At 44.7% G+C, this 19,921-nt stretch overlaps 3 protein-coding genes across 5 annotated transcripts in view; 1 reads left to right on the top strand and 2 right to left on the bottom strand.

Annotated features, from left to right (window-relative positions):
* LOC147126785 (protein PHTF2) overlaps positions 1-577 on the bottom strand; it is a 14,525-nt gene extending 13,948 nt beyond the window's left edge. Inside the window, exon 1 of the mRNA XM_086021810.1 lies at positions 396-577. The gene's annotated coding sequence lies outside the window, so the exon portion shown is untranslated. The remainder of the gene's footprint in view (positions 1-395) is intronic.
* The window catches only part of LOC147126784 (transmembrane protein 60-like), a 6,295-nt gene extending 2,676 nt beyond the window's left edge, over positions 1-3,619 (top strand). For 2 of the 3 annotated variants that reach the window (XM_086021812.1, XM_086021814.1), the window contains exons 2-3: positions 1,333-1,446; positions 1,519-3,619. In XM_086021812.1, the coding sequence (XP_085877938.1) occupies positions 1,363-1,446; positions 1,519-1,836 (402 nt within the window). In that variant the 5' untranslated portion in view covers positions 1,333-1,362 and the 3' untranslated portion in view covers positions 1,837-3,619. Of the gene's footprint in view, positions 1-725; positions 1,069-1,332; positions 1,447-1,518 lie in introns of those variants that run through there. The other variant, XM_086021811.1, reaches the window with a different exon arrangement.
* LOC147126783 (lysine-specific demethylase RSBN1L-like) lies at positions 2,536-19,921 on the bottom strand. Its single transcript, XM_086021809.1, is given in 10 exon segments — positions 2,536-5,081; positions 5,083-6,380; positions 7,646-7,754; positions 7,827-7,997; positions 8,870-9,012; positions 9,200-9,337; positions 10,597-10,755; positions 11,818-12,338; positions 14,561-14,689; positions 17,977-19,921. Coding segments are annotated over 10 exon segments (3,390 nt in total). The 5' UTR covers positions 18,533-19,921; the 3' UTR covers positions 2,536-4,915.

Raw genomic sequence — 19,921 nt, 5'->3', positions numbered from 1 at the left:
TCTCAAGATTTTGCTGTATTTTATCCATGCACGAGAACCCAACATGAGTACAGAACACCATGGGCAAAGTTCATGTCGTATGAGTAATAAGTCAATTTAAGGAGCAAACTATTCAGCGCAACCTAATATGCTCAAGTGGAAATAGAAAGATGTAAACAACGGTGCCCTTTCGACCGTTTGAAATTAAAACGTTAAAGCGATGTTCACAACGCGAATGCAACGTGTTCTCCCTCTTTATCCGTTTTGTAAGCGTGTTTAGTGAAACACTTATAAAGCTAACGCCTCTACGAAATGTAAGGCTAGCTCGAAAGCTAACTAGCCAGACAACTATGCTACCGGCGGCCACAAAGAGCCCCCCCCCCCCTCTACCCAGACATGCAGCTGACGCGTCTTACCTCGCGGACGGTTAGGGCTACTCCCGGTGTAGCCACTAAAAAAAAAAAAAAAAAAAATGTTTACCAGGCGTTGGAGGGGAGCTAGTGAGCCTGGTTCATGGTGTTCGGATGCTCGGCGTCTGCTCACTGGCTCGGCTTGTAAACGTTGAGCTGCTCTGCAGCTGAGTGACGGCCAATGCAAAAATCCAAGTTCACTTCACTCGCCCCGGCCGTAAAGCCCCACTCAAAGGCGCATCGACATTTTCAGCGATTTCAGTAATGCCGTTGGAGAAAACATTGACACGTCGTAATACTTGCAAAGAGTGCGGTTCAACACCTAGAATAACGTGTTTTATTTATTGAACCGCTTTAAAACGCATAAAATGGTCAGAAGAGAGAACATTGTCTACCTCTAGTAGTCACTATCAAGTTACTGCAGGTGGAAAATTGCCCTGCGTCACGAGCACAGAGTGTACGGCTAAACCTGTTGCGTGACGCAAGAACTCGGCGGCCAATCCGAATCAAGAGTGGGCGTGGCAAGCACGGATAACGGATCCACTTTCTCTCATCTTCCAGCGGTCGTCTGCGTGCAGGATAACAATCAAATATTTGTATTAAGAAATATTTTACCAGTAATGACGTAGGCCCTACGGGAAGATGGAGAGGCTGGTCACCGGTGTAGGAACACGCTGACGTGAGCACATCGTCCGCAGTTAGCTTACTGCTATTATGCTATCAAAGCTAGTTATGCTATCTGACGTGCTAACGACGTAAAGTGGATTTAAAATGCCCCCTTTCTGTTGGCACGTGCATGAATGCATTCAGTTTATTGACGATACATCTGTGAATGGGAACCCCCTTATAAATGATAATAAGGCTCAGTTTTTATTGATAGTGCACTTTTGTTTATTTATGCACCTGACAGTGATCATGTGAACACATTTGTATTCCATCCTAGCCTGTTGGTCTCCCGTCGAGCCCGGTCAAGATGTCCTTGGCTCAGAGGGTCTTGTTGACCTGGGTTTTCACCCTGGTCTTCCTCATCATGCTCGTACTCAAACTGGATGGGAAGGTAGGGCATTGCTGCAGAAATGACCTCTTAACCGATGAAATGACAAGAATGCATTTTCAATGTATACCGTAGGTGCAGTGGAACTGGTTCCTTATCTTCCTGCCGGTGTGGGTCTTCGACGGCATCCTGCTCCTCATGCTCACCATCAAAATGGCCGGACGCTGCAAGCCGGGTTTCGACCCCCGGAACGGCTCGCCGGACCTGCGTCTGCGCGCCTGGTACCTGGCGGCCATGCTGCTCAAGCTGGCTTTCTGCCTGATGTTGTGCACCAAGCTGGAGAAGCTGGCAGAGGTGAAGCTCACGTTGGTGTGCATCCCGCTGTGGACCATGCTGCTGGGAGCGCTGGTGGAGCTGGGCCTGAATATCTTTCCTGAGAGGAGAGAGGCCTGACAGGGATGATGGAACCAACACATTTTGATGATATTGGACTCATCTCAAAAGCGTCGACATCTGTTTCCCCCGCAAGACTACTGTGAACGATACACTGGATTATTTTACGTGTTGCCAATATGTTGAGTATTGCTCCGTTGTGATTTGCGATTGTGCATGTTGCACAATTATCCTTGTGTCCAAAAGTCAAGTACTGTATTTAGTAGCTGAAGTTACACATTCTCAAAGAGTTGGCTCCAACCAGAAATGCTGGTTAGAAATGACCCTGACTTTAATGAACAAATAGTGGATGCTACACGTGTCATAAATTAATTGCATTATTTTGCACTGTGCTGATGTTTTCTGATTATAAAAAGGAGTCTCGTGGAAATAATTGATGATTCTGCACTTAAAATGTATTATTCTACAAACACTCCATTACTGCTACTACAACACATATTTTTAAAAAAAAAAAAAAAAAAAAAAAAAAAAAAAAAAAAAGCTAATGCACCTTATGACTCAAGTGTTAATGTCGTGTGGCCTACAGGAACCCGACAGAAGGAAGCGAAAGCATTCGAGGACAAGCGTCTCACTTTGACACAGAGGGTGGACACAACAACGGCCATCAGCAAAAGGCTGAACAGAAACAAAATGTTGAAAACATCATGAATGACCTAAAAAGAGACATTTGACGACCTTGGAAAATGACCAGTAACAATATATCATTTCATCCAGTGAGCCTTTTATTAGTTGGGCTCTTATTTAAAAGTAGAAACCTTTTCTACGCGTTTTGTCTTCACAAAACCTCTTATGTACACTACAGTGCTGGCAGTTAAAAAGAAAATGGCTGAAATCAAATAGAAAAAAAAAACACACACACACACACACACACTTGATAAATAAATCCTGAAAAAAGTCCCTGAAGACTTTCTACTGTCAATGCTAATTTGTACAAAAAATATATAGATCACATCAGGTTTTTTTTCCATTTCGGTTTGACCACACCTGAACCCACATGGCGTGAAAAAAAAAAAAGAAAAAAAAAAGCTGCTTCACATTGACCTTCGCCTCTCACGTGAAGCCTTCCGAGGAGCAAAAGACAACAAGTGAGGCATTAGCTTACATTTTGGAAATAGTTGCCACTAGCTGCGAGACTAAATGGCGGAAAACACAGCTCGGCTTGCGGGAAGTCTTGCCGAGCTGCTGGCCATTTTTTTTTTTTTTTTTAAGGCTTTGGTCTAATTTTCGATTTGGGGGGGAAAAAATAAGTCAAAGCGTGAAACTTTGGATGATGAAGCAACACAACAAAGTCTTTGTGTGAACATTCCATAGTTGACGATTGAGGACAGGCACTGGGGGGGGGGGAATGTCGTGGGCTACATTAGCAAGTGGAAGGAAGAGACGGGAAACATTCCACGACCGTGCGACAAACACACACGAGACAAATCGTTTCAAAATTTGGAAGCAGAATGTCCGTCACTAAGCGCTTTTGGAAGCGCCTGTCGCCAACATTCATGGTAGGTTTAAAAACAAGTTGTGGTGTGTACAAAAGGCTTGGAAGACCACACTACCTCCCTGTGGAACGCCAGAAATTACATCCACTCATATGCTGAATCTGTGCAATACTGAAAAATGACAGGGCGACTGTGGGCTGTATATTGCCCAATTACAATTGAGGATTTTTCCTAATTGTGGTTTGAGCGGCGACGACATTATTTGAACGTTTTTTTTTTGCACTGGTATTTAAAATAAAAAATTAAAAAAAAATGACGGTGCAGCATCGCTTAAAAAATGCTGGGTTGATTTCCAAACCCACTCGCCTAGTAGCTGTGGATTTTAAGCAGACTGGGTTTATCCAAGGTTGGGTTAATGATTTTGACCCAGCAGATTGGGTTGAAGATTGGATTTAGGCGAGTTTGCCTAGTTGGAAGTCAATTTGATGAACCCGACCGTTGCCAAAAATGGGAAAATCAGAGCCAAACATATTGTTACTTAGAAAACATTGGTGGAATTTTTTTTTTTTTTTAATTTATTTTTAACGATAACCTGTTAACTTGGGATGTAACGATTTGATTTGATTTTCGATTCGATTAAAAAAAAATAAATAAATTGCTACCACGCTTGTCTCTGTGCGGTTCTGCAGCCATCCACAAACCCAACACGCAATGATGTCATTTCATCTACACATTTAAAATGCGCTATGCAGTCAAATGTCTCCTTGTGTTCGTGGGGGGGGGGCAGGGATTGCTATATTGTAAAATATGGGCATTATTCTATGTACTGTTGGTTTTTTTTTCTCTCTCTTTGTATTTGTTTACAAAGATACAAGACATTGCTTGTGTCATAAATGATGCTCAATAAAAAAAGTGCTGTGCATCTGGAATGAAAAAAAAAAATGTTTCAAGACATTTTCTAGATGGAAAAAACCCCCATTAATCGAATCGATTAATCGGAGCGAATCTCTTTCAAATCGATTTTCGATTCATCGTTACATCCCAATGTTAACCCATTTTTCTGGTCGCTTTTGCAACCCAGCGCCGGGTTAGCTAATCCACCCAATTTGGGTCACTTTCAACCCAGCAGTTTTAAGAGTGCATGACGATTACGACAAAAAAAAATCTCCTCACCGGGCTACTTGCGATTGAGTCTGAGCCGGCAGGCGGTCGTGACATCACTCCGGTAAGACGACATGGCAACAGCTGAATCGGTAGGCAACACCCGATGTAAAAATAGTAACATCTCAGGAGGAAGTGTTATCATCTTACATAACATTGTCTCAGCCATTGAATTACACCAGGACACTACTACAAGTATTGTGTAAGGTGGCGGTTTTTGTTTCCTAAACAGTCTGGGGCACAAAATGGAAGCATTGGCCGCAGGTGGCACAGCAAAACGTCATCCTTCAACAACGAGACTCAACGTACCTGTTTTGTTGGGAACACTTTTCATACCGCAGCGGGACTTGCCAAATACCAAACGCGTGAAAGTACAAATCAAACTGATGTAAAAAGGGGTTGAAGGAACCACTTTCCTCTTTACCTCAATTTGCCACAACCAAAAGGAAATCTGTACATTTCCACCAAATCATTCTAAAACCTCATCAACTCTGCTGCTCCTCCTCCTGACTTGGGGGGAGCGGGGGGAGAGGGGGCGGCGGCGGGGGAGGCGGGGACTCCAAGGAGGAGGGCGGCGGCGGGGGAGGCGGGGTGAAGCTGCGAGACGGAGGGCGGGGAGGCGGGGCCGGCGCCACGGGTTGGTAATGGGGGGGCGGGGTGGCGGGGGAACGGCTGCGAGGGGAGGAAGTGGTGGGAGGGGAAGTGCGAGGGGTAGAAGGCTTTGGCGTGTGGGTGGAACTGGTGGGGGGACATGAGGGGGGCCATTTGGGGGTAGTAACGCTGGGACTGGGTGGTGGCGTCCCCCGGGTGGGGCGGGTGCAGGTGCAGCTGGCTGATGTGAACTGGGTGGGGGGGCGGCACCTGACTGAGGAAGGGGGGCAGGTTTTGGTGCGAGGTGAGGGGGGGTCTGTGGGGGAGGTGGGCGTGAGGCAGCAGTGGCGAATAGGAAGGGGGGAGCATTTGGGGGAGGTGGTGGGGAGGCAGCATGGGGGGAGGGTATTGCTGCACGCGGTGACCATGCGCGAACGTCCGGGGGCTCATCTCGATGCCGTGAGTCCACGTTTCCGCCAGGGCGTGAGTCCGTGCGTCGCCGTGGCAACCCAGGTGGGCGAGGAAGTCGGAGGACGCCGGGGTCCGCCGCTCGCCGGCCGCTTCCGGGTTGAAGCGGGGCGAGTCTTTGTCCTTCCGAGGGGGGGGGGCCAGCCGGGAAGACGCGGGGTCCGAGGACGGGTGCGGGTGAGAGTCGGGCGCGGGGCTCTGTGATGAAGAGGAGGAGGAGGAGGAGGAGCAAGGAGGGCTGGCAGCAGCCAACGCGGGGCGTAAAGACGACGCGTGCGGCGAGGAAGTCGTTGGGGACAAAGCGGAGGAGCTGGAAGACGGCGTGGTGGCGCTCGCGGGACGACGATGAAGATGATGACGATGGAGGTGGGGGTGAGGGGTTTTTGTCGACTTGGCGTCAGGACGGCGAGGAAGAGGCGACGGCGGTTTGCTCTTTTTGGGCACTTCTGCTTCGACTTGACTCGGCGGCGACGGCGGACGTTCGGGGCCCCCGCCCTCCTTTGCAACCTCATTCTCCCCCGACTTCTCGCTCGCTCTCGCTTGCGAGTCCGCCGAACCAGGCGAGCGAGCGCCAGGAAGATCCTCCGGCGTGGGCAAGGTCCCGTTCCTGGCCGCACCCGAATCCTCCTCCTCCACTTTGACGACATCTCCCTCGGCCTTCGTTCCTTCCGTTACGTCGGGCTCCTGGCCTTCCTCCTTCACCTCCGCTTCCTCGTACTGCCTTAAGCGGACGTGCCAGGCCAGGCTGCAGACGGCCGAGACGGTCTTGAACTGGTGGACCACGTTGCGCGGGATGAAGTAGACGTCGTCGTGAGACAGGCGGATGCGGGCGTAGCGGATGCCCTCCCGACGGAGCTGGTTCAGCTTGGCGTCGTCCACCCATTGCACGCACTGCGGGGGAAATGCAATAGAACGCCACGATTGTGCAGTCGTGTTAAACTCGGATTGAATATTGCGTTTGTGGAATGCGAGTTAAGGAGCAAAATCCACACGTTTTGGTCCATCTCCGGGGGCGGCCATTTTGGAATAACATCACAGTTGCTCCGGACTCTCGACCAAGCACGGCTCACCTGTTTTCTGAAGCTGAGCCATGATTGGTCGTTACCTGAGCAACCGTGATGACATTTTTAGTCGACAGCGAGTGACAAAATGGCCGCCCCCCTGAGATGGACGAAAAACAGGTGGATTTTACTACTTAAAGTAAAAGTCAACCCAAACATATTTTTATCAAGAATATTTTCCATGCAAGCCCACTAGTTGAAACAAGGCATTCTGATAAATATTACATTTGTGGAATAAGAGTTAATCCACTCGTTTTTGGACATCTCTGGGGGCGGCCATTTTGTCACTTCTGTCGACTGAAAATGACATCACAGATGCTCAGGGCTCAGGTAACGACCAATCAAGGCTCACCTGTTTTCTGAAGCTGAGCCGTGAGTGGTCGTTATCTGAGCCCTGAGCAACAGTGATGTCATTTTCAGTCGACAGAAATGACAAAATGGCCGCCCCCAGAGATGGCTAAAAACAGGTGGATTTTGCTGCTTAACTCATATTCCACAAATGGAAAATTAATCAGAACGCCTTGTTTCACCCAGTGGGCCTGCTGGGAAAATATTCTTGAGAAAAATATGTTTGAGTTGATCTCCCCCCCCCCCCCCCTTTAAGGAGTAAAATCCACCCGTTTTCATCCAGCTCAGGCGGCGGCCATTTTGTCACTTGCTGTCGACTGAAAATGACATCACAGCTGCTCAGGTAACAACCAAATACGCCTCACCTGTTTTCTGAAGCCGAGCCGTGATTGGTCGTTACCTGAGCAACTGTGATGTCATTTTCAGTCGACAGCAAGTGACAAAATGGCCGCCCGCCTGAGATGGGCAAAATCAGGTGTGTTTTACTACTTAACTCATATTAATCAGAATGCTGTGTTTCGACTAGCGGAGCCGCATATTATCGTCAATATTTTTGGGGGGTTGACTTCTGGAAACTAAAACAAACTCTAGAACAAATTCAACTCCCAAGTCAGAAGGTGCCATTGTCAGTGCAAAGGAATCCAATGCAGTACAACTTTAACCCACCAGGCGGCAGCATACCACATCACATTAAAAAGGATCGTGATGTGAAACGTGTCAGATTACGTGTGTGTGCGTGTTCAAGACCTGCGAGAGGGGAGGCTCATAAAGATCCAACTGCAGCCGCTGAACCACGTATGGGAAATCAGCAGCGTGGAAGCACACGACGTCTTTGGTTACACGAGGAGGCTCCGGGCTGGAAGCGCAAAATTCACATCATGAGGGCAAAAGCAAGCGCTGGGAACGAAACGCAAGCGGCGCGCCGTACCCGTCTTTGTAGCAAACGGCCTTGAGCACGCCCACCGCCGCCGTGGTCTGACGCTCGAAACCTTGTCCGATGTGATCGGCGTGGGCTCGCGTCCTGTCCTCGAAGAGCATCTCTCTGGGCTCGCTGGTCCTGGGCAGGGACTGGAGGAGGTTCTTCACCTCGTTGGTGGAGCTGGGGGCACATTTTTTAAAGATTGGTTATGCCTGTTCACTTTAGCTCTTTAGCGCCACGTCAAGGTCGGCAGGGAGAAGACGCTGCGACTAATTTGCGATTACGCAAATGGGAGACTTAAGACACCTTTGTGTGGCTGCATCTCGATAAAATACGATTTGGTTCAGCTGTTGCGCAAGTGCTTCTGACAGCGGGCACACATCCATCGCATAACAGCGGGGACAATTGCGCGACATAATTCATGCCTGAGTGTAAAAAATAAGTACCGGTCAACATTTGTGTGTGTGTGAGTAATTATCGTAAACGAAAGCTAACAAAATAAACTAAAAATCGGTAAAAGTATTTTTGTTAACGAACCAAAAAAAAAAAAAAAAAAAATTGAGAGCGCTTCTAAAAAGACGATAACTGACAAACTAAATGTTATTTTTATAAAACTAACTGTAATTATAGTGAAAAGGCTCTTTGTCTTTGTCAATTAATTCTGTGTTCCATTTTAACGTTTTTATTTCGGTATTGCTGTACAGCCATAAAGAAGAAAAGTTGTATAGGAATTGTAGTTGACTAATACTCCATATATTAAAAAAATAAAAAAAATAAATAAATCTAACACTAAAACTAATAACTATAAGCTAAAATGAATCATTAAAAAATAAAACCCACTCTAAAAACAAATTAAAACTAACTGAATTAAAAAAAATAAAATAAAAATAACAAATGAAAAATCTAAAATATAAGTTACACACGCACAATAGAATTGCCTCATCCGGCAACAATAAAGGTTCAAGCTGCTGCTTTGAGGGTATTTTCTGTTATTTTTCGTGAATGCGCACAAAAAAAAGTCACAATCTGGTTTATCAAATTGGCGGCCTTACCGTTTTCTTTTAAAAGGCGACTTTGGTATGTCGGCTACGGGTATCATCTGCTCGCCCGGTCTCACCCACATGATGGGCCCGTCGTCGCTCTCGTCGGGGCTCATCGTGCTCAGGCTGGACGACGTCCCCCAGGGAAGGGTGCGCTAACCAGGGAGAGAGCAATTCGCTTTGAAAATAGCATTTGGGCTAAACGTCACATTGGTACTGGCCCGCTGTTGCTCAAACGGCAACGCCGGCAATTTCTTGTCCGTTATCTCAGACAGCCACCCGCTCTTTTCGCCGACTTGGCTATTCATCGGGTCGTCCGAGGGACTTGCGTCCGGGACTCACCTTCAGGAAGGGCGACTCCTCCAGCATGCCGAGGAATTCCGGGAAGAAGTTGCCCACCTCCTCGTCCACGGCTCCCACCAGGCTGATCTGCCTCATTGCCCCGGCTCGGTACGTGCCGTGGCTGTAGGTTCTCTTCACCTGCGGCACGGAGAAAGCAAAAATGTGAACATGGTGAACGTAACGATTAAATGGTTTCATGTTTACTGGGAGAAAGCTGGGCAGATTTTTGTACGATTTTGGTACATGTTCGGACTGGGCTGATTTTCAGTTGAGCAAAGCTACGGGGAGGTATAAGGTCGCAACATTTTTAGGGGGCATGAAAAAAGGATCTCAAATGAAACTGTAAAAATAATTTTTAAAAACGGGATAATGTGGTTTCACATTCTAGTAGGCTTTTCATTATATATTTAAAAAAAAAAAAAATTCCCCCCACAGAAGACGATTTGGTTATAAGTCACATTAAACGGTGGAAAACATGATCTACCTTGGTCTCCTTTTTTTTTATATCACAAAAACCTGACATTTGAACAGCGGCACACTTTTTATACCCTCCGAACTTTAAATAGTCCGACTGAGTCGACGACCTAGATACTGAAGGATCATATTTTTTTGTGAGCACACACACTTTCAAGCTACCCGCTTCACGGATCCGCATGAATGTCGTTTGTGTGCGTTTGTAATCACCGGTCGGTCCCCGCGAGCGCACCGATAATAGCAACAGTCCGTCCTCGTCGACTTCACGTGGCGTCTTACTGCCTCACAACAAAGCCACCGCTTGGTCCAACACGCATTTATTACATAATCTCTCCCCGGCGCTTGGCAACAAAAGGAGTTGCTTGAACGCGTTCCGAGTAAAAGCGCAGACTTGGGACGCCTTTTATTGATCGTCGACGAACGGAAATAAACGTGTACGCTGCTGGCTAACAGTAGCAAGAAGCTAATCATGACAAATAGAAAAATCAAATCTTGCAGCTCGAAAACAAGCACCATTACGCTATTCTTTTTCAATGACGCGTCGCCTCCCGTTGCGTTCGAGCGATGGGCCATTAGCGTGAATGGCAAAAGCGCTCTCCAACGTGACACAGATGGAAGCAGATGCTCCGACCAGTTGGTCAGCGCGGCCGTTAGCGCAGCCGTAAGGGCTCGGGGAGGGAGGGACACGGATACAAGGCGCCATCTCGCCAAGCAGTTCATTTTTAAATGCAAGCTATTGCGTGAAGAAATGCTAATTAAGGCAGCTTTGACGGTCAGGCGTAAACCGCAAAAGTCAAATTATATTATTCATTATTAGCCCATCTGTTGTGTTCTACCACAATAAAAAACAACAACAAAAAAGTGTGAAATCTGCTTTAACTATCACACCCAGACACACACACTTGTTTGGATGACACCTTTACCTGAGAGTAGAAATTAGCCATTGTGGTGGTTTCTATGTCCTTCTTTCCCAGGATCTCCATTTTGACCGGCGCCGATGAGAATTTAGTGGAGAAGTAATCCAGGAAGTCGGGCAGGTAGGAGGCTTCCCCGTGGACGATGCCCATGACATAATGGGCAGCCTAGGACGCAGGAAGTAAGGGTGAGTAAAATCGCGCATTTACAGCAGGGATGAACATCATTGAAAAATAATCGGAAAGCAAAAAGTCCATCTTTGGTTTTGTCAATTAATATGTATGAGCTTTTTAAATTTATTAATATTGATTTGGCTATTGCTGCTGAACCAAGGACACTTTTTTTTTTTTAATACTAAAAACTAAACCTAAAACTAATAAAAAAACTAAATTGAAATGAACAATGAAAGTAAAAAAGATACATTATAAACTAATTAAAACTAACTGATTTAAAAAAACAAAATAAAAGTCAAAATGAAATGAAAACTAACTATAAATGACAAACGTAAAACCCTGCTACTTGCACGGCTAAAATTTATTAAACTAGGGCTGCTCGATTATGAAAAAAATATTAATCACGATTATTTTGGTAATAATTGAAATCACGATTATTCAAACGATCATTTTTTGGTTACAAAACAAGCAAATGTTTAAAAATAAATAAACATCTAAAGACAAATACATTTCTTTGAAACACTAAAATTATGTAAATTCAAAACCACATTTATAAAATTTGTTATTTTATAATAAAAAAAGCTGTGAATGTATAAATTTAAGAGTGATTTCCTTGTGTGTAAACAGTGCATTGGATATAAATGCATATTAATAATCGTTTTTTACAATTATGCCAATTTCGTAATCGTGGAGTGTAATAATCGAAATTGAATTTTGATTAATTGAACAGCCCTAATACATACACAAAACTATATAATAAAATAAAGCCTACTGTTCGACAAAAATTCAGCATTTTTTTTCTCCCAAAACTGCAGTCCATTTGAAAGTTGCTTGGTACTACACTGTGATGTCGGTTCGAATCCAATTAACTCATTCATTGCCTGGGCATTTTCGGACCCTCACGTTTGAAAAAAAAATTGAAAAAAATACAACTCAATTCCCGGAGTTAAATGGCTGGACTGTGAAAAGACGAATAAATTCGTCTTTGGCGGCGAATGAGTTAATTGTTCACCCCGAATTTATCGTCGGCTCAGCAGCGGATGGGTTTGCCGGTACCTGCGATGAGTCCTCGCTGAACGCCAGGGTGACAAACTCCTGGGCGAACCTCTGCCTCTGGCCCGTGGAGAGCGAGGTCAGCTGCGAGGCGTAGGCGTGGGCCACCAGAGCGCCGCCGTTAGGCTGCGTCTCGATGTGGATGTAAGGGGCAAACTCCAGGCCCGAAAGGCCGGGGTGGATGTAGCGCGCTGGGTGCTTGTTCGCCAAAGCTTGCGGGCTCTTGTGCGGAGAGGTGTTAAAATAAGACGAGTGGAGGTGCCCGCTTTTGTTATTGGGCGATGGGTAAACAGGCAGCGGCGATTTAAACGGGGACACGGCGGCGTCCGGAGCATCGGCGGTGGAGGAATCGGCGCGGTGAGGCTGGGGAGACGGGAGGAGAAGCAGGCCGGCGCAAATGGTTTGGCACGAGCGGTGGTACATCTTCACTCGCTTGTGCTTCTCGCCCTCTTTGTGTTTCTTCTTCTTTTTCTTCTTGACTTTTTTGATTTGCAGCTCAGAGTTGATCTTGGCTTTGGCGCCATCTGCGGGGGGGACGAAATCATTAAAGTCAAGTTTGACTGACTGTCTGTTTTCATGTTTGCGGTTGACTAATAAAAACAAAATGTTGCTATCCGGTCTTAGCAGTGAATCAAATTCAAGTTGACGTTGCAATGCGTACATTTGTTGGCGTGATTGTCATAATCGGATTTATGATTTCATGACGCTGCCGCAGCGAACGCTTAAAAGACCGCAAGCCAAAATGTTGGTTCTACTAACTCAAGTAGATGGAAAAACAACTTTCTTATTAATTAACTCATTCACTGCCATATATTTTCAGACCCTTTTTTACCCTAATGTTTGAAAAAAAAAAAAAAAAGAGAATTCCTGGGATTGAATGGCTGGACTGTGAAAAGACGTCTAAATTCGTCAATGGCAGTAAAATGAGCTAATGATTTAAGACCAAAACATTTCTTATAGTTTATTGTAACACTGATTCATTAATTGGCCGTGTTTCTTGAAAAACGCATGGGAAGAGGCACTTCAAAAAAAAAAAAAAAAAAAAAAAGTACATTAAATCGCAATATTGAGGGAGGAAAAAAATTACAAAAAGAAACAAATGCATAATGAGAACACTCACAAGGAGCTGCTGACAACCGACAATGAATTTCACAGCTACTTCAACTGCTGCAGTCCCCCACTGGGCTACGCCCCTTGAAGCGAATGCACACATTCAATACACAGATACTACAGTACTTATACTTTATAAAACCGATTTATTTCTTAATGTTCTCTCTCTCTATATATATATATATTTTGTAATCTTTTCATAGAACACTTATTATTTTTCGAACGAAGGCGGCGTTTGAGGCAGAGGCGGGACCGAGCCACGGTAGCATTTCCACCCGCGCCATCAAACGTAGCGAAACGGAAACTCCGGAGAGAGAGCATCTCCGCAACGCCGGGGGGGGGGGCAAGATGCATTTATCCATGCGCCCGCCGTGGCCTCTTCGCGGATACGAGGACGCGCGTCTGTGGCAAATTGCGCAGCCAAAGTGGACAGGTAGCATAAAATACACAGCAAGCCGGGATATACGTGCTGCTGCATCAGCACAATTTCAAGCGACGGATAACATCTCGCGCCGTCTCGTTTGTAGCCCAGGCACGTTTTTTTTTTTTTTTTTTTTTTTTTTGTTGGCACATAACGCTGCAACGAGACGGGCTGAGCGCAGACTGTGATACAATGTATGTCTGTGTGTGTGTGTGAGGGAACAATAAAGGGGGCAACGGAGCGAGTATTTGCACACAAGCTACTAATCCAAACGAACACACACAACCGCCCCCCCCCCCCCCCCCCAATTTTGCTTTCTGCAAATACAAACGCTTTCATCCCGAACAGAATATCCGGAAGCAAATTATATGAGCGTGTTGGTGATTAGTTTCGCTTTATTTGATAACACCAACAAATGTATGTATAATAAATCTGATATTGTTGCTTGTGTTTGTTATGAAAAAAAAAAAAATACATTCAGAGGACCTGGGAAAAATAATCACAATTGCAATATTGTGGGGAAAAAAAAAATAATCACACATGACCCCAAAAACTCAAGTGACAATTTTGGACAGGGTGGGGAGGGGGGGGGGGTGAACCTGGGGAGTGATGGCTGCTAAAATGTGCACTAAACACAAGTACGAAAGTGTAGCCACGAGATGACTTTAAACAGCGGAAATCTGTTTTCGCTTGGAGACAAGTTCCCGCGCACAAACACACCGACAAATAGCCTCGGCGCTCGTAAAGCAGCCGCTTGCTGCTTATTGATTTCCTTTCGCCGTTTCCCCCGGCCGCCTCGCCGGCCGCGATGCCCCGCGTCGGCAGTAAACTTCAACTGATAAGATTTCTGCTTTCCGCTCCTAACATTTGAGGACTTGGAAAAATAAACACTCAGTCAGCCTCCTCCACTCGGACGCATCAAATCCACGAGTGTTTTTTTTTTTTTTTTTTTTTTTTGCTCACATGATCGAGCTGCCTACAACAGCACAATACTATTTTATTTTATTTATTTATTTATTTTTTAATCATCAAGCCCCGCCCCCCCCTCCGGAGGGGATGAAGCAAAACGAGCCCCACAACGACAGAATGATTTATAGTTAATTTTATGTGCGGCCATTGGCTACGAATGCATGAAAGACCTTCAAATGTCCCCCGTTTGTGTCGACCGGTGAACTATTTTGGGGGCTAACAAAAAAAAAAAAAATCTATATATACCTTTAATGGGCTGCTTGACCTCTCCATTCTCCCGTTTAATGTCATTCATCATTTTGTGCTTCTTCTTCTCACGCTCCCGATCTTTAGTCTTGTCCTTGTTGAGGAGCTCCACGGGGACAGAGAGGAGACCTGAATTTCAAAAAGAAACAAAAAAAACAACAACACTTTTTTGTCATTTTACAAGCTGCTTAATTCCCTTGTACACAAGATTAAAGACAGAAGAGCTATGATGCAGAAATGATCATAGCACTTAATGTTTTCTATGATATGGTTATTATATACGGAAGCGTACTGTATTCACATGGAAAAAAAAAAAAATCCTGTTTTTCTAAATATTTTTTTTGTGGGCCTTTGTTTTAAGGATTTTTTTTTCTGTTTTTCTGAGTATTTTTTCAGTTTTTTTTAAATATTTTTTTTCTTCTGTTTTTTGGAATATTTTTTCCTTCTGTGATTAGAGGAAATAAGTTACACGTTCATTCCTTTAATGATAAAGCGAGCTCGTAAGCACCGGTTTAGGTATAAAGTTGAAGGCAGGTTGAGGTATGCTGGAAGGAGTCCGCCATTAGAGAGTCTGCAACACGTCATTTGGAGTTCAGAGGTCAAAAATTTTTTTTTCCAAAAAACAGAAACTGGCATGCTGTTTTTCTGAATATTTTTTTTTCCTGTTTTTCTGTGTAATGTCTTTCTGTTTTTCTAAAAAAATATTAATAGAAAAAAAATATTCCAAAAAAACTGAAGAAAAAAAAAATCAAATAAAATTACTCCGAAAATTTTGATTTTTGTTTTTCATTTCAATGCAATACGCTACCGTAATAGTGAACATTAATAACCATTATAATTTTTTCCTGCAACATCGACTCATTTCACTCCAGCAGCATTTTCCTCACATTTCTTTCCCTTCTTCAAAGAATCCTTTTCTTTGAATCCACTTGAGTCTACCTTCTTAGAAAAAAAAAAAAAAAAAAGAAGAAGAAAAGAAGCTGGTCCAACCCCCCCCCCCCCCCTTCTTCAAACTCCTCATTGAGAGTGTGGACGTGGGGAGTGTGAAAGTGAACACGGCAGGGTTGCGGGCGCCACTCGCTCCATCAAAGTTGAAAATGCTTTCATGGAGGCTTAAAAAGAAGGCTTAAAGGAGCAAAAGGAGAATCAGTGCAAGGGCGACCTCTTTTTTTTTTTTTTTTTTTTTTAAATAACATAACGCTCCTTCAATTTTTTTTTTTTTTTTTTTAAATACAGTTTTACATTTCAGCAGGTGCTTTTGCTTCCACTACATGCAAGTGTTCGACGGGAGGAAACTGCGAGAACGCATATAACCCAACTTTGCTCGAAAAAAATGACACCGTAAGATGCTCGAAAACATTCATTTAGCTGGCCTGTAAAGTGACTACAAAGGAAGGCTTATTGAGCTCAGTGGCCAGATTAACGTGACGGACATGCCAGAACAAATTTAAGATCCTTCCAGTGTCGGGGGGGGGGCGGGGGCGTGCATATAAGGCTCGACTACACTACTTGCGCCCCGAGGCAACGTCAGGTCATACTCACGGATGAGCGGAGAGACGTTATCGTGTCACTTGCAGCCAGATCGACAGCTTAAACGTGCATTTTTTGTTGAGGCGGAGCAGGTTTGACGAGGGGAAAAAAAAAAAAAAAAAAAAAAAAAAAGCTCCTTGCCTTGCGCGGTAAGAGATATGGGTCAGGTCAATGTGCCGAAGAGCGTAATAGTGGGGCGTGTGGAGCAGGTTTCCACCGAGTGAAACAGGAAGATGAAAGGAACACCTGAGGGGTGAACGATTTGCGGGAAAAGGATGACATCATTCAACACAGCAACACTCAGATACATAAACAAACGACCAGCCTGTAATGATGTATCCTCAAGTACAGAACCGGTTAACCTAAATGGTTACGGGCCACAATATCTACAAGCTCGTTGTTTTTTTTTCAACGCGGTCTGCGAAAATACTGATTAGAAAATAGCAATTATTACTAGTCAAGGAGGCCAATAACTGATATTTGGAGCCGATATTCGAGTCCAGTGAAAGCAAATAAAATTGCGTCAAATTCAACTCACTTGTTTGAAATATCTTTAGGCTAATTATCTTAGACAATCTTTGTTTTGAAATTCTAACAAAAAGTTCAGGGAGCTCGCAGGGTCATCATCTTGTCTTCAAAAGTTCAATGAAACCTTAAACAAGTAAATAGCTATCAGTAGCTTTCTTTATAGTAAATAAAGTTGACCAACATTTCAAAATAACTCAAATGTTGAACTTTCTCATCTTTGTTTTCATTTCAAACCAAAACAACCGTTGCAGATTCTCGGTCTCTTATTTATGATTGAAAACAATACTGAACCAAATTCGAAATTAAATATGTATGGTAGGCCTACCTGTGGATGAAAGAGTGAAGCGATAGACTCAGTGGCCAAAATGCACTCGGGTACGTATCGCAGAATGGCTTCGATTGAATGTGCACAGTAAAAACAGCAAAGATGATTTATTAATTTAAGAGGTTAAAAATAAAAATACTGGGCCACCATTATGTCAGACCCTGCGCTCGGTTAGCTATTTCACCAAATTTGGGATACTTTCAACCCGGCAGTTTTAGGATGATATCAAAATTGTTAACATTAGCAGCATGTGTTTGATCTTAACACGCAGTGGACTGCAAATGGCCTCCAAGTCGTACTTTGGACAACCCTACAATAATAGAATGAGACTAAATGGGAACATATTCGCCAGTAAATTGCAGCTTTGTTTCACTTATATCGTTCGTGAGACTAAAAGACATTGGTTGAAATTTGGGTTGAAGCATCTTTACAATGGACGAGGTTATTAAAGGAAAACGTGTCCAAAGTAAGTCGCATGAATGGAGCGGAGGGGGGCGTGGTGCTCCACCAAAACAACACTTGCTCCATAATGGCGGGCGCCTGTCATCGTCTTATGACAGCGGCGTGTACTTTTCAGACACAACCTCCGCCGACAATAAAGCCACAATTCGACGTTAAATACCCTCGTGGGGATTAAACCAACCTACTCAAAACACATTGGCTTTGTTTTTTTTCCCCCACATTATTCATGATATATGCATTCGCATCGTGACCACCACCGCGAGGGTTCAGCAGCGGGTGAGCGAGAGCTGGCAGCCATTAGCCCCGTGGAAACGTCGACTAAGCCGGGGGGGGCTTTGTGGCGTAAACACCCCCACTTGTGTTCCAGCCCAGTCAGTTTCACGGGTTAAAAACGTTCGAAAGCGGGACTGTCCAGACGGATTAGAAGGCAGACTGGTGCACACTCTCGTTCAGGGGGAGAGGGGCACATGTTCGAGAAGTCGCTAAATGTACCAACCACTTTGCAAAATAGTAGTTAACTCAACTTAATCGAATTGCGTCGAGCGTTAGTGTAAAAGATAACGTGGCCTACCTTTTGGTGGCAACGTGACATCCCCGTTTTGTCTTTTCACTGGAGAAATGTGGTTCAATGTGCTCGTGTCGTTGTTAGCGGGCGTCACGAATAGTTTCTTTTTCACGTCTCCTTTCTCGCGCTGTTTATCCTTGTTCGGCTTCTTGCTTTTGGGCGCCTTATGGAGGAAGAAATCGCTCTGCTTCAAGATTTTGTGCCCGGTGGAGGCTGCTGCTTGGTTTCCGCCGATTGTGTGGACCAAAGTGGCGCTCGCGCTGGCCAGGCTGAGGCTCCACAAACCGGCAGCGAGACCGGACTGCTTCGTCGGCGGCTGGAGTTTCTCTTTCCCGCTACAGTTGCCTCCCAGCAGCCCTCCATCCCGGACGACTTTCTTTGGTTTGACGCTCCTCTCCTCGACCCGGAGCTTCTTGGGCGGCTGCGCGTTCAAGTCCCGGGAAGACTGCGGGCGGTTTTCGGGGGCTCCCTTCGCCTCCGAGGGCTTGGGCGGCGGGCTCTTGACGGGGACAGCCGCCGCGGCTCCGCTGCTGAGGCGAACGGAGCTCAGCGGGTCCGCCATCTTGAGGCTTCTCTCGCTATTTACTCGCTGCGCTCAACTGGCGCGAGACGTGCGGGCGGGCAGGCAGGGGCGGGGCTTGGCTCACTTTGATTGACAGGTCCGGAGGGGCCGGTTTACAGTGCAGTTGATAAAACTACGTATACGTAGTACTCAGTCGTTAGTAAAAGCTAAATTCCAATAATTTTACATTTTTTCCCCCCCATGAAATTGTATTAATTTATTCAAAACCGTCTGTTCCTTTCATTTCAGCGCGTTTCTCTTGGCTGTACTGCTTCTTGTGCGTATTTGTTGAAGTTAGTTTTCATCAAATCAGATTTCAAACCCAATGTGTTGCCAGGTGAATGTAATCTGCCCATTGCATTCAGAATCATGTAATTTAAACTATGCAGTGTTGCCTTGAGATACGAGATGAATTTGTTCCATGCCCACGATTGTATCTTAAAGTGGAAGTCAAGTCAAAAATGTTCATCACGTGACAGTCGCAATGTGAGCCCAAGGGCATTCTGACGTCATCTCCAGTCGACAGCAGAGGGCAGTATAATACCAAAACGGCTGCGCCGTGAGATGTCTGAAAACTGCTAATTTAATCTCCTTAACTCTTAATCCACCAATGCAATATTAATCAGGAATATCATGTCTAGACTTGTGGGCAGAGATTTATTTTGACTTGACTTCCATTTTAAATCATCTTCCCCCATTTTATTTGTCAACCAACTTCGACTCCCCACACATTATTACTTGAGCTGTCACTATAAAATATTTTTTTGAATTGATTTATTAATCAAATAATCAGACAAAATTTCATTTTGCATTTAAGTGTACCACAAAACCGGTTTTATCCTGCTTACTGTTTATCAACCAATTTTCGTTTATTTGGTATTGGTTAGTGATTAAAAAAATAACAACCAAGAAATATCACGAGAGGGACTGATGTATTTACCAACCTTTTTTTTAAACTGATTCAGTTTGTGGTTCGCTTGTTTTCCAAAGTAATAGCAGATGTTGGCAAATGCCTTACTTTGATTAAACACAAAAGCTCATGAAGGAAATCAAAGCATTAATACTGTTAAGAGGCTGAAATAAGATGATTTTAACCATTTGAAATTAAACAAAAGCTCTAAACTTGGACACTTCTCAAAACAGCTGTTGATTAATTTTGACACCTCTAATTAATATATTTAATTAGCATCTCTGCTGAGTATTGATTTTTTGGGGGGGGTGAGGTTGTCATGTTATTAAATAAAAAATCATTCCGAACCGCTCACAATCCACCGGCTTGTGGACGGTCCAACCAAACACTGTAAAGATAATGGCGTGCGTTTGTCTATGGGCTGAAAATGAAAATGCATCCATGAGGGGGATCCACTTTCCTCTTTGATCCAATCTTCC

The sequence above is a fragment of the Filicampus tigris genome, chromosome 22 (assembly GCF_054856515.1).
Source record: "Filicampus tigris isolate MCC_2025a chromosome 22, RoL_Ftig_1.0, whole genome shotgun sequence".
Taxonomy (NCBI): domain Eukaryota; kingdom Metazoa; phylum Chordata; class Actinopteri; order Syngnathiformes; family Syngnathidae; genus Filicampus; species Filicampus tigris.
Note: the sequence above shows the minus strand (reverse complement) of the source record. Positions and strands in the feature narration are given on the sequence as shown.